At 37.8% G+C, this 15,743-nt stretch overlaps 1 protein-coding gene across 1 annotated transcript; it reads left to right on the top strand.

The window, feature by feature from the left end:
• The first annotated feature begins 5,509 nt into the window (after positions 1-5,509).
• Positions 5,510-15,343, top strand: LOC106670981 (glucose dehydrogenase [FAD, quinone]-like). The gene is made up of 3 exons (XM_014401701.2): positions 5,510-5,678; positions 13,618-13,788; positions 13,848-15,343. The coding sequence occupies exons 1-3, from the start codon at positions 5,510-5,512 to the stop codon at positions 15,269-15,271; spliced, it is 1,764 nt and encodes a 587-aa protein (XP_014257187.1). The 3' UTR covers positions 15,272-15,343.
• The last annotated feature ends 400 nt before the right edge of the window (positions 15,344-15,743 follow it).

Consider the following 15,743-nt stretch of genomic DNA (forward strand, 5'->3'; position numbering starts at 1 on the left):
GCATGGGATGAACAAAATTATCTGTAACGGCCAAATTTCAAATAATTGCCTTTCATCAACATATATTTATTTGTATCAAATTGGAAAAATTATCTCTCTAAAAATTATTCCCTCTCTCTCTCTCTCTCTCTCCTTTCCTATCTATCTTTCTTACTCACTTCACGTTAAGTGGAAGAAAGATCCTAACTTTGCGTGGTTAAATAAAACGTTTAATCAATCAATCAATCCCTCTCTACTTCTCTTTTTCTATCTACCAATCTTACACTATCTTTCCGTCTCTTGTTCTATTTATCTACTTACTTACTCTCTGTCCCCCTCCCTCTCTTTTTTTATCTATCTACTTACTCTCTCACACGCTCTCTCCCCCTCCCTCTTTTTTTCTATCTATCTATCTATCTTTTTCTCCTCTCTCTCCCTCTCACATTCTCTCTCTCTCTTTCATTTTATATGTTTCTATCGTACTCTCNTATAAACGCGAGGCAATATTGTTAAAGTAATTTGATCACCGGACGAGAAGCTTTTCAAGAGAAAGCCTTATGAATATTATGCCGTAATTGACCTAAGTTTTGCCCCTTCAATCCGATTATACCCTAAAAGGGTATCAATCGCAATTTCAATCTTTACGAGTGTTTAATCATTAGGATCATAATGTACCTTATCATTGAGTTTTGGGCTGTTTGATAAAGACAGCTTTGTCAAGATCACTGGTTGTTAGGCAATCGTGAATGTCCTATTGCATAATACTTGATCATTTTCCTGGATTAGACAATCCATGTAGTTATTATTATATTCAGTAGTTAATTTATATCTCTAACACCAGTTATAATAAACTTTGCTCAAGATATCTCAGTATATCAAGCGAAGTTATCTTCTATGTGTCCACTGCTTCAACAATGGTCTCTTCTTCCACGCTGCAACAATGAGCTTACTTGTGGGGCTCAACCTGCTTATTTCGGATTTGGAGCAAGCCTACAGTACTTGCTAAAGCAGCAAGGATACTCGCAGCACTGTCTCTCACACTCCCAACAGCTGATTCAATAATTAAATTCAAAACGCTTCCATGAGTGTTTTGTTTATTTTTTAAGTTCAGAATAAACTTGCCATTTACGCCCAGTTTTTCCACTCTAGATCGTACCGAATCCGAAGCATGTGGAAGGAACTGAAACTTAAAACTTTGCCTTAAGACAGGCAAAAAATTCCATTCAATTGAATTTCTTTTTTCATTTTCTAGATAAAAGAAAATTCTGCCCTTAATTTGTCTCATTGTTTTTGTTTTAAATCGAGAATATCATTTAGACGTAAACAGACTTAATCCTTCATTTAATTAATTTAACACACTTAATTTTTCAACGTTTAATTTTTACGGAATTGAAAATGTTTTCTTAATTTCAATTTTTATTCAATGACTCCGCAAATTACACTTATCCAAAGTCCGTCTCTTTGAGCTTCGTCGCTCTTTTAAAAAATGCCTAATTATTATTAGACTCGGGGGTGTTTTTACCTTCTCTCTTTTTTTTCCTTTAACGGATTAAAAAGATCAATAGATATAAAACTAGCAATATCTGCTATCACCCCAAGTTTCAAAATAATTGACATTAAATTTAAATATATTATATATCTTATAATCAAAATCTAATTTAAAATGTGTGGTGATTAGTGACCGTTAGTAGATAATTATTCAGAAATCGTGAGATGCGGTCTAGTGTGATAGGTTTCAGAAAAACTCTTCTTTATCGTGCCAACGTTTCGATCTTTATTGAGATCATCTTCAGGGCGCGCTCAACACGACTCGCAAGAATGGCGCAATTACACAGAAGACAAACACTTTGAGCCCTGAAGATGATTTCATTAAAGATCGAAACGTCGGCACGATAAAGAAAATGTTTTTCTGAAACCTATCACACCAGACCGCATCTCACGATTTCTGAATAACTAATTTAAAATGAATAATCATTAAAACGCCATTAAATAATCACATTTTAATATATTGCATAATCGAAAAAAAACAACAAAAAAAACAGAAAAATCTTCTTTGTTCATATTGTACTAAAAACTAAGCTCTTTGTGTAAAAATATTGCATTACGCGATTAAATTTTTGGATTAGAGAACAGTAAAAATTCTAGCTAACTTCATAATAACTATTATCAAAATCCAATTTTAACACAAAGGTTTTAAATGAAATTTTTGTATATGAGATTTATAAGAAAAAAAAATATTTACATGGTTTATTGTCATATCATCAAAAAACTACGTGTTATTAAATTTCAGTTGTGTTTGTTTATGTTCTTTGCTACACAAAACATCCCTATTTGATCGGTTTAAATGATAATTCCTTCGTCCTCTATATCGTTAATCTCCCTGGAATTAATTTATTGATTGATTGAAATACTTTTTATTTTAAAAATAAAACACATACAAATAACATTTTCAATGGTACACAAAGTAAAATGGCATGGCTAATGCCGTCTGCCAGAGTTTGCCATTACAAAGAAAGAACTATTCATTAAGAAAAAATATTCATACTAACCAATTATTAAAATTAAAGAAACAAAACAAAAAATTTGCAATAAACAATAATGATATTTATATAATAACAAAATGTGTAATTACCTTAAATAATAATAATAATTTGGAGGGTAATGAACGTGCGGACGAGGCGGCAAAGGCCGGGATGTCCTACCCTCCAGATCGGACCATCGCGACCAGGCCCTCTGACGCCAAGCTAGCAGTAAAGACCATAATAAAAGAAAGATGGCAGCGTCAGTGGGCCGGGTCGTCCGAGAGGCTTTTGCGCGTCAAGAGCACGATTCGTAGATGGCCCCCCGAGAACCTGAGCCGGAAACAAGGAATCGTCCTTACGCGATTAAGAACAGGCCATACACGGTTGACACACGGGCACCTGCTCTTGAGCCAAAGCCCGCGCAGGTGCCCCTTATGCAGAGAAAGGTTGCTCGATGTGTCCCACATACTGGAAACATGCCATGCCTTGACTCCCTACAGGGAGCGTGTAGGCATGTCATCCAATCTGAAGAAGGTACTCGAGCACTTCAGCGAGTTTCAGGGTCTCCTGTTCCGATTTTTAGGGGAAATTGGGGTTTATTATTTTATATAGTATGTCTCATGTGTTGTGTGTCTATATGTTTTGTCTGAGTGCATGTATTTATTAGCGTGAATGGCGAGGGGTGAGAGTGAAATATAACATCATCATCGCCCCTCGAACGTTGAGAGCGTATGAGTATGTGTTCGGGGTCGATGGCGGAATATTTATAAAAGTACTCGATCGACCCCAATCTAGATTAGCTTAAGTATAGGTCGGTGGAGGAATATCAAGTACTCCACCGACCAAACGGAATGAGTGTATTGTATGGATGTCTTCATGTGTATGAATGTATTTATCTGTATGAATGTAGTGTTTGTAAATAGAAGTGTAAATAGAATATTGACTTAGCTTGGGGCTGAAATGACCTAGAATGTCGGAAGCCCCAGTTAAAAAAAAATTAATAATAATAATAATTAAAAATTAAGGCAAATAACAATAGCATACACTGACCGGCAAAAAATTCCACCCAATTAATTTTTATTTTCATTTTTTCATTGAAAGAAAATTCTGCCTTTAATTTGGATCATTGTTTTTATCAATAAATATTTGATTATGCTATGTTTTAAATTTGGAATATCAATTAGAGGTTAATACCCTTAATCCTTTATCCAAAACAAGGATAAATGATTTTTCCATGTTTACTTTTTACAGAATTTAAAATGTTTATTCAGTCTCATTTGTAATCTGAAACAATAAACTGTTTAGTTTTCATCTTGGTTTCATCTTTCTTCTTCAATTTGTAAACTTAAAAATGCCACTTAGTGCTGAGGATGTTGCGCGTGGTGTGGCACTTATTGATGATGGACGTTCTATCAAGTATGCTGCTATTTTCATTGGTTAGAATTTTTCGAGAAACTGGGACTTACCATAGAAAGCCGGGTTCTAGACGCTCTAGGGTAACAGAACCACAAGATGACCTTTTGAGTTTGAGAATTTTGCGAAACCGGCACCTTACTGTTGTTCAATCGAATCATCCGCTTCAGGAAGTTCAAGGTGTCCAGATTTCTGAACGCATTGCTCGAAGAAGATTAAATCTGCATGGACCGATGGTTTTTCGTCCCGTAAGAGGGCCAAAATTGACCAGAGTTGCACTGCTCGTATTTGCTCGAGAACACGGCCATTGGTCTTTGGTCGATTGGTCTGCTGGACTTTTTACAGATGAGTGTAGATTGGCTCTACGATCTCCAGATGGGCGAGAAAGAGTGTGGTGAAGGCGAAATGAAAGGCCTGGAATATTACCCAGAGCCAATCATTTCAACGTAGCACAGTGATGGTGTGGGTGGGAATGTCAATGGTGAATCTCGCGTAGTTGGTTGATGTGTCTTTGACGGCCACTCACTATGTGGATGAAATTTTGGAACACCATGCTTTGCCTTTCCTTGATGAAATCAGCGACAATCCTATTCTAATACACGATAATGCCCGTCGACTCGTACCTTCAACAGCATGACATCAGGCTGCCAGTGTATGAGGACGAGAACCGGTGTATTCAGTATGGTATGGACGTTGGTTGGTTTTGTTCGTGGATGGTCTTTGATCTTGGTCTTGGTCGCTAGTGGATGCAATTTTGGAACATCATGTGTTACCTATCGATAAAATCAGCGACAATCCTATTCTAATCCACGCTAATGCCCGGCCCGGCGGTCGCTCGCATAGTACAAACCTTCAAGTTCTTAACCTGGCCGTTCTCCAGACTTGAAACCCATCCAACATTAATGGGATAACCTCAAAAGACGAATAAGAGCACGTTCATCTCTTCCTGATACACTCCAAGATCTTGAAAGGTCTCTTCGTGAAGACTGGGCTAACCTCCAGCAAAGTGACATTTCCAGACTGGTAGAAAGATTGTCGAGGCGTCTTCGAGATGTAATTAAGGCAAGAGGAGAAAATATGTGATATTGAAATGGTAATTAAAAATCTAAAACAAATTTTATCTGTCTGTTATTTTATATTTTTCATTTTCCTTAACAATTTATAAATTTTTTACTGTTTTAGACAAAGTTTCAGTTATTAAACGTTAAAAAAGTGACAATTTGATTAATATATAAAAATATATACAAATCAAGTTATATTACAAGTTGGCGGAATTTTTTCCCTGTCGGTGTATTTCTTCCATGTCATTACAGATTGGGTTATCATTATTGATTTATTTCTCATCAAAATTAATCTTTAAATAAAGAAGAAAACTAAAACGCGCCTCTCCATAGTTTTGACTAGTTAACTCAAATATTTCAAGAAAAAGAATCCCGTTTTCTTTCCAATTGCGAAAATAATCGTTATCGGACGTTTTTGGATAAAGTCATGAATAACTAAATGTTAAACAGCAAGGACATATTGTAAGGGTACACTTTTCGACCACTTTACCTCCAGGCTTCTTTGAAGAAGCGGTGATCGTCTTCGGGGGAAAAATGGACAACGGTGCTTCCAACACTCTGGCCGCTTTTACAACCCTTCTCACAGCGGCTGTTACCTACTACAACTACCCAGACATCGATCCTAACCTAAGAGCGACTAATCACCCCAATTGGGCTATACAGGAAGAATATGATTTCATAATCATAGGCGCTGGATCTGCAGGTAATAATCATTTTATGGATCTTTGTTTCAAAATTATTCAGATTGTATCGGGTATCATCGGCAATAAATCAATTATAAATGGCCGTACAAAATCATGTAAAATAATTTTCCTTAGCATAGTTTTCTTATCACTGAGACAATAAACTTCCACCATTAAAAATATATATTTCATGACTCATTTGCCATGTTGTTAACCTTTAGAATATTTGTAACCAGAAAGAGAAGATTCGTTACAAAATTAAAAATTTTGAATTTTAATTTACCTGTTTTGCCAAATTCATTGGTCTGCGCGTCATTTCACATCTATTTTTTTGACCAAGACCTGTTAATATTTACAATATTTATAACCAGATGATGATGAGAATACTTCGAAGAGGGGGTTTTGCTCCCTAGGCACCGCAGCCTTCGATATCAAATAAACAACTAGAAAACCCATTTTCATATTACGAGGGCAGCTGAGCATCAGTCATATATGGTGATGATGTGATGGTGCTGAGGATATTAGGAAGCAGGGTTTGTGCTCCCCAGGCACTACAGCCTTCTGGCCTGTAACCATCGATGTCAAATAAACAACTAGAAAACCCATTTTCATATTACGAGGGCACCTGAGCAACAGTCATCTATGGTGATGATGTGATGGTGCTGAGGATAGGAGGAAGCAGGGTTTGTGCTCCCCAGGCACTGCAGCCTTCTGGCCTGTAGCCATCGATGTAAAATAAACAACTAGAAAACCCATTTTCATATTACGAGGGCACCTGAGCAACAGTCATCTATGGTGATGATGTCATGGTGCTGAGGATAGTAGGAAGCAGGGTTTGTGCTCCCCAGGCACTGCAGCCTTCTGGCCTGTAGCCTTCGATATCAAATAAACAAATAGAAAACCCACTATGTTATTACGAGGGCCCCTGAGCATCAGTAATTTATGGTGATGATGTGATGGTGCTTAGGATAGTAGGAAGCAAAGTTTGTGCTTCCCAGGCACTGCAGTCTTCTGGCCTATTGTACCATCCTAGTACCCTAGTTCAGTTCCGTAGTACTAGGTGATTGACTGTTACTACTACCGTTAATAGTCCTATCACTCTCCTGAGTCTAGGCCTGTCCAACTGCAACAGTGAGTTTGTCACTCTTGGTGAAGGTTGTTGTAACATAAGTTTAATGTGGCTCTTGCGAGCAATAGAGTTTAACCACTTTTCCTATTGTTTTATTTGGATCCATTCTGCGATGGAGGATTCTGTTTTTATTTTTGGCATCTCAAGTATAGTTTCAGGGCCTATGGTCTTGCATACTCCTCTGGCCAGTATGCCTGCTTTTTATTTACCCAAAATCATAAATTTACTACGTCTAGCACCGTGTGTTTATCCACTTCTTCTTTTGTTTTGCTTGGATCCATTCTGGAGGATTCTATTTTTATTTTTGTCATCCCAAGTATAGGTTCAGCGCCAATGGTCTTGAAGATCCTCCTCTGGCCAGTGTGTCTGCTTTTTCGTCACAAAATTCCTTTGTGCCCTGGCACCCAAGATCTCATCAGGCTGTTGTGTTTCCCCAAGTTTGGAGATTTTGGATGCATTCATTGACAAATTTTTACACCATAATCCTTTAATAGCTGCTTGCCTTGAGATCTTAGGATCTTAGGATCTGAGGATTTTTTGACAGTTTAACCTCTTTTAAGTTGTTCTAGACCATAAAGGTTCATGGCATGTTTTTCTGATTGAAAGACTGTACTTTCCTAATAAGTTTGATTGTTCATATTTTAGGTTTGTACAAAAAAACACCCAATCCGGTTCCTTGATTTGTTTTGGAGCCATGTGTATACCATTTCATTGTTTCTGATGCTCTCCTGATTTCTTCCTCTTCTTTATAGTCCGTTGAGAATTTATAGGATATTATAAAGAATGTTTCCGGAATGATATAGTCAATGCCCATTTCTAAGAATGGACGATTTTATTAGTTATGGTTGTGTGCCCGGATTGTTTAGTTCCTGTACAATTTGATTGTTTTTGGAGCCCAGATGAGATTTTCCAAGACTCTCCTTGTTATGTTTCCAGTGGAAGTAGGTTTAGGAGAGTTTCTAGTATTCTTGTAGGGTGTGTTCTCATTGCCCCTGTGATACATAGATAGTCTTTGTATGCTGCCTAGCGATTCAGCAGCTACTTTTTGTTTAGCTTTGGTCCACCAGATTAATGTTCCATAGGTTATTTTCAGTTCAAAGGACCATTTTCGGCTTTACTCCCCAAGATTTGCCTAAGGTTCTTCTTGTAGTCATTTATGATATTTCACGTTTTGCTATGGTTTTCTGTAGGTGAGTGTTTCAGGTGAACTTGTTATCAAAGATTATTCCTAGCTATTTAACCTAGTTTTTTAACTGCAGATTTCATTATAGAAACGTTGGCTTTGTATTTCTATATTTCTTTTCTTGGTGAAAGCAATTAGACTAATTTTGAGGGGTTTACGTGATGAACCATTGTTCCACCATTTTACTGCTCTTTGGTCGAGCTCTTTTAATTTCGAATTTTCCCCTGACTAACTAGTATGACAATATCATCTGCATAACAGATGCATTTTTTACTTAATTTATTTTTATCTACAACTGTATACGTTTTATATACAACCAGCTATCTATTGGCAGCCGCTCTGGATTAATAAAATGATATAAATCAGTTAAGAGGTTTGTTGAGTGCCTGTTTTTTTTTTTAAATCGTGTGCTTGGATTCCAAGTTAATATTCTATAAAATGTAAGTCCTAAATAGTTAACTTTGTCAGATTGAGGAACAGGTTCAATGTACGGCTACGCTTTGGCAAGTCTCACGGCGAAGTGTAAAATGATATTTTGTGACTTTGAGAGGTTAAACTTTATTTTCCATAAAATTTCCGTAAAATAAGTGAAGATTGTGTAGAAGAGGGATTGCAGTGTCATCTACGTATGTGGTGGTATGTGCAATCACTTTTGTGGGTATATGAGAAGTGAAAATTGTATACAACAGCGGAGCTAGTATTCACCCTTGCGGCACACCTGCAAGCACTTCTTTCATTTCAGAACACTCCGATCCCCGTTTAATGCGAAAAATCTCTCCTTGAGGTATGATTGCATAATCAGATAATACGACTGGGGTAAAAATAATCCCTCGTGACATACTTTGTCGAAGACCTGAGAAACACCTAGAAACATTTCTAGTTTCTGCTCGAGACATGAATCTTCAACTCTGTGAAGTTGATGAGTAATAGAATGGTGGATTCGAAAGCAAAATTGTTGGTCTGGTAAGATGTTGTTTGATGAATAGAGATAATTCTTTTGTAAATTAATTTTTCGAATAATTTAGAAGTAACAGTAACAAACAAATAGGACGATAAGATGATGAGGAGCTTAAATTTTTATGAAGCTTTGGGATCATTTTAATTATATGCAAGTTTCCATGGTATGGGAAAGAGTGTAGTACTCAATATTGCGTTAGGTAAAGAATTCAGAAAGACGATGGCTCTAACAACGTCAGCTGTTAGCAAATCATGACTAGGTGATTTTTTTAGAAGGTTGTCGTATTCCTTGTGATATTTGTTTTGGAGTTATTGGTTAGGTACAAGTGACATGAGAGAATATGATATAAATTTATCATGTTCAATATCGATTAATTTATGAGGTTGAAATACCTCAGAGAGATGTTTCACAAATGTTTTGGACTTTTCTTTATTGGAAACGGTCCAGATCCATCATCATTCCTGAGACGAGCTGAGACAAAGCTATTGCTTTAATTTTGTTTGTCAATAAATGAGCTGGTAAGTTGCCAAAGTTTCTAGCCCTACTTTTTTGGGTATTTATTGTCTTATGCAGAGAGGATAATCTGTAGGATTTTCTTTTTGAGTGTGAGGCAAGGAAGATTGGTTTGGAATTTTCTTTATCGGAAACGATCCCAGATCCATCGTCATTCCTGAGACGAGCTGAGACAAGGCTATTGTTTTAATTTTGTTTGCCAATAAATGATCTGGTAAGTTGCCAAAGGTTTCCAGCACTTCTTTTTTCGGATAAATTGCCTTATGTAGAGAGGATAATTTGAAAGATTTTGTTTTGAGTGTGATGCAAGGAAGATTGGTTTGGACTTTTCTTTATCGGAAACGATCCCAAATCCATCATCATTCCTGAGACGAGCTGAGACAAGGCTATTGCTTTAATTTTGTTTGTCAATAAATGATCTGGTAAGTTGCCAAAGGTTTCCAGCCCTTCTTTTTTCGAATTGCTTTATGTAGAGAGCATAATTGGAAACATTTTTTTTTTATTGTGATGCAAGGAAGATTGGATTGGACTTTTCTTTATCGGAAACGATCCCAGATCCATCGTCATTCCTGAGACGAGCTGAGACAAGGCTATTGATTTAATTTTGTTTGTCAATAAATGATCTGGTAAGTTGCCAAAGGTTTCCAGCCCTTCTTTTTTCGAATATTTATTGCCTTATGTAGAGAGGATAATTTGAAAGATTTTTTTTTGAGTGTGATTCAAGGAAGATTGGTTTGGACTTTCCTTTATCGGAAACGATCCAAGATCCATTATCATTCCTGAGACGAGCTGAGACGAGGCTATTGTTTTAATTTTGTTTGTCAATAAATCAATAAATGATGTGGTAAGTTGCCAAAGGTTTCTAACCCTTCTTTTTTTTGGACATTTATTGCCTTATGTAGAGTGGATAATTAGTAAGATTTTCTTTTTTGAGCGTGAGGCAAGGCAGATCCAAGACCCATCATCATTCCTGGGAAGAACTGAGACAAGGCTTCATTTTGTACTGTTTTTTGTAAATAGATTAACCGCGTTTTCTAGTTCTCCTGGTTTTTTAAAGCTAATTGGGATGGAACGTTTTTCATCAATGTTACAAATTCATTGGTCCAGAAGTTAGATTAGGACGATTGTTTGTAATAAAAGGTTTTAATTGAAATGATAAAAAGACAGGTAGATGGTCAAATGATAAGCCGATGTGTTTATTTGAAAAGTAATGTTAATTATTACATAACAATAACTACCTTAAAAACACATTCAACAGAATCATAAACAATTATAACCCAGCACGACACTAAACATCCTCCCAGTACACAATACATCATCAACACAATTATACAAAGACAAACCAATAAAAAGCCAGTAACCAAGATAAAAAAGTCAGTGTCACGAGCGGGATTCGAACCCACGACCTTCGGCTAAATACACCGCTACTCTACCACTTTAGCTATCGTGACTTTTTTATCTCAACCAAGACCTTAAAAAGAATAATTATTTGATTGAAAGAAGTAACTTGGTCAATTGACTACGAAAACGTAGTCGTAACTGGATTAATAATTATAATATATAATAAAACATGTTTATGAATAAAGCTGTTTACAAAATAACACAGTAGACTGGCACTCTCAACACGACACGCAAGAATGGCACAATTACACAGAAGACAAACACTTTGAGCCCTGAAGATGATCTCAATAAAGATCGAAACTTTGGCACGATAAAGAAAATGTTTTTCTGAAACCTCCATCAAATCAGACCGTATCTCACGATTTCTGAATAATTATCGATTAACGGTCACTAATCACCACCCACTTTTTTCTTTAAATCGTGTTTTTTAGTGACCCTTCGTTTAATAAATTGTTTGATTCGTGAGGAGCGGTCTAGAATGAGGCAGGTTTAGAAAAACACCTTTTTCATTTTTTTGCCGACGTTCGTCCTTTATTCGGGTCATCTTCACCTGGGTGAATTACAAAACATGTTCATTGGAAAAAGTACAATACACATGTAAATATAAAATTTCATCTCAACCAAAACCTTATATAAAAAGAATAATTAATTGAAGTAAATATAAACTTTGAACCAAGTATTTCATACTCACATAAAGTGTCGTGCTATTCTTGTGGTGGCATATCGGTTTTGTGTTGTTTTCACAATAATTTCACACAAAACGAATATGACACCACAATATAGCGCCACACTTTATATGAGTATGAAATAATTGGTTGAAATTCTATATTTACATTTGCAATGTCTTTGTTTTGTAATTCACCCAGGACCTGAAGATGACCCGAATAAAGGTCGAAACGTCGGAGAAAAAAAATGAAAAAGGTGTCTTTCTAAACTACCTCGTTCTTGAACGCTCCTCAAGAGTTGAACAAATTATTTATTCCCTTACAAACAAAAAAAGATACAGTAGATCCGGAGATTTTTTGGTTGATCTCGGTAGATATATAGGAGTGTTGTGATGTATTGTAAATTTGGGTTTAACCTTTTAAAAGCGTCGTAAAGCTCGACCTCTAGGAGAGCAGAGACCGGAGCCCAACTGGATATGTTCAGCCTTCTAATCCCCTCCAGCCAAAATAGTTGGTCGCAGAAATGCGAACTCCCTGGTCACTTGAAATCGAGTGCCTGGATGGTCAATACACCACTGTAAGAGCAATTGTTGAAGCATTGTAAAAAAAATGGAAGTACTCTGAAATGATGGTGTTGTGTAAGGCGGAAGAACGTATGTGATAGCAATGCCACCGTGAGCCAACTGGGTGGCCAGTCCTGCACAGTGTAGTCTGTAATGTTGAGAGGCTATTTGTATTATAAATGAATCGATAACGTGTTAATTATAGGAGTATTAATTACTTGGTTGAGTACATTGAAAAGAGGATGGATAAGTGTGCTCATTTGAGTTAGAAAATGGCGACCAGGTGGCATACCAACTGTGTTATGCTATGGGTAGCTTCCTCAGCACATTGATTCTCCATTGTTGTTTGAGCCTTCACCCATGTTGGAGGTGGTATCGTTTCGTTCTTCTTGTAAGTTTAGTGACTAGGAGTGTTTTGGTAGCCCTGACAAAGGCCGGTGTTGCTTGGGACGATGTATCGAGTGTGTGTGTGCCTGTTGATAGAGAGAGACCTCTGGTGCAGCAGTTGGCCGAGTGCAGCAGTTTGCCTGTAGCCAAGTCGGCTTTGTTGAGAAGGCGAATTCGAGGTTAACGCTGAGATTACCCTTGCCATCGTCGTATGTGCTATATTAGTGATAAGCGAGAACTCGACGAGGAGACGAGTTTCGAGGTGATAGGTGAGACCTAGTCGGGTTGACGACCCTGAAGCCAGTGAGCCCCTGCTCTGATTCGCTGCACAGTGGAGGTCGAGACCTTTTCAGAACCGGCAGTGACACCTAACGGGTACCATGGTAACCGTAGGTTCCCACTACAGTCCTCCAATGAGGAGCCTCTCCAAGTTGCGGACCAATGTCGTAGTGTGGCTTGTTTTTCTGTTAAGTTCCTCCCGGAATATGATCACGTCGGGGGCACCAATTTGGCGTCTAATTATTAAATCATTCCAGATTCAAGATCACAATGGTTAAGGTTAAAAAAAACGCAATAACATCCTTCATATATAGGTATTTACAAACTATTATGCAAAAATGAACATGAAGACAATTTATATTAATTTTGGATAATGTTTCAACATCACCTTGGGTGTTGACGAACTTTTTAATACCCAACCAAACAGGACAAGCGATTATACCACACTGATCGTTTGTTTTTAGGGATAATGTTTTTTTTTCTTATTTCACACTTCATGCGAAGGGTGCTAGGCATCGGTATTCCACCGGACCGATATATAACAAAGCGACGGAAAATTGGTCGCATTTAGGTTGGGTGTTCTACTATTGTCCTTTTTTTACTTGTTCCGTGTTACTTGTTGTGCGTGTTCCTTACTTTGAAGACATTGCACCATCAGTAGTTCGCAGGGTGATCACCTCCGCAGTTTGCGCATGTTGCTTTAGCATCTCTACTTTTTCGGCAAGATTCGTGTTGATCTCCACATGGAATGCAACGATGCTGATAATTACAATAGGTTTTGGTTACCCGATGCCTTGGTACTGTGTGCATTGCTGAATATCTTCGCTTAAATGTTCTCTATGACGTTTCATGTTTTAAGACTAATTTTTTGTTTTATTTAGGGAACGTTTTGGCAAACAGGCTTTCAGAAATATCCGGATGGACCGTTCTATTAGTTGAAGCAGGTGGAGACGAGACTGTCATCTCTGACACGCCTGTTTTAAATTACAACCTTTGGTTTTCCGACATGGACTGGAATTACACGACCGTTCCTCAACAGAACGCTTGCGGAGGTAGATTCAGTATCATAATAAATTTGGATTTGATTAAACAAAAAATGTGTTATTTGTAGTGACAAATGGTACGTGTATATGGCCCAGAGGGAGGGTCATAGGAGGTTCAAGCGTCGTCAATGATTTTGTCTTCGCAAGAGGAAATCGTTGGGACTATAACAATTGGGCAGATATGGGAAACACTGGGTGGTCTTTTGAAGATGTGCTTCCTTATTTTCTAAAATCCGAAAATAACAAGGACCCGAACACAATGAACTCACCTTTTCACTCTCGTGACGGAATGGTCTCAGTAGACAGAAGTCCGTTTTTAACCCCATTGGCCCAATCATTTATTAACGCAGGAGGAGAGATGGGCTTTCCATACAACGATGTAAATGGCGAGAGGCAAATTGGATTTATGATCGCCCAAGGTACAATCATAAACGGAACAAGATGTAGCACAGGCAAGGCGTACCTGAGACCGGCTAGGGGGAGGAGAAATCTCGTCGTCGCCATGAGAGCACATGTAACAAAGATCAACATCGATCCACAAACCAAAACAGCAACTGGAATCACTTTCGTCAAGGATGGCCAATACATGACAGTGAATGCAACAAAGGAAGTCATAGTTTCAGCAGGAACTATCAACAGCCCACAACTGCTCATGCTATCAGGAATCGGACCCGCAGAACACCTGCAAGAACTAGGAATACCAGTAATTCAAAATTTGCGAGTCGGTGATAACTTGCATGATCATGTCGGTATACCAGTAATGTTTAATGTACAGAACAATGTTACTATTAACTGGAGATCGACTTATGAGAATTTTTCGGCAATTTTAGATTACGCTCAGAACGGAAAAGGCCCGTTAACAACACTACTCGGTGTTGAGTGCGTGGCGTTTATTAATTTGACCGACTCAAATTTTAACGGAGTACCAGATGTTGAATTCTTATTCTCCACTTATGTCCCAACAAATCGTGATGGACAACAATTCGCGGTTGTTTCTTTTTTCCTCCATCCAGAGAGCAGAGGCACGATCAGACTCCGGGATACAAATCCAACCTCGATGCCTTTGATAGACCCGAGATATCTCACCTCGCAGACTGACATCCAAGCCGGACTAGAAATGCTTCAAATAATCTACCGACTGGCCCAGACAAATTCGCTGCAACAATTCGGGACGCAATTCAACTCATCGGTTTACCCGCTATGCTCTAATCATACTAACAGTCCAAATGAATTTTCATTATGCTTGTTAACGCAGTACTCTGTAACGATATACCATCCGGTCGGCACGTGCAAAATGGGCCCGTCATCCGACACCACGGCCGTGGTCAATCCTAAACTGCAAGTCTACGGAGTCAACAATCTGAGGGTCATCGACTCCTCCGTAATACCTGTAATCACATCTGCCAATATAAACAGTCCTACAATTATGATCGCAGAAAGAGCAGCTGATATTATAAAACAAGATCATGGCCAATTACCGAATGGACAATAGTAAATTTTCAAATTTCATTACATTTATGATCAACTGCCAACAGCACATAAAATTTTCTGTAAATATATAAAAAGTGAGAAGTCTAATTGTTTTTATTTTCTACTAAGTACACACAGCTCAAATAGGTCAATGGATGCAGTATCAAACGACAACCTCCTTCGACAACATTGTTTCTTTAATTTCATGTATCTGCTATCCATCGTCCATGATGGACTGGATGATATAAAATACACCATATTTTTGAGTAAGATATCGTGCAACTTGTGTATGTGATGATGTTCCCCTTTCTCGGAGACCACATCCATCTTGCTACCTTGGAAATTTTAACTTCAACTCTGCAGTTCATTCAACGTACCAATTATTGTGACAACAGGGAAGGTCAAGAGGTTAGGGCGTCCGACCTGTATTTACCAAGCTAGCGGTTCTGAGTTCGAAACCAAGCATATCCCATGACTTTGAATTTGGAATAATA

This window comes from Cimex lectularius, unplaced genomic scaffold (genome assembly GCF_000648675.2).
Source record: "Cimex lectularius strain Harlan isolate CLEC.00 unplaced genomic scaffold, Clec_2.1 scaffold206, whole genome shotgun sequence".
NCBI lineage: Eukaryota > Metazoa > Arthropoda > Insecta > Hemiptera > Cimicidae > Cimex > Cimex lectularius.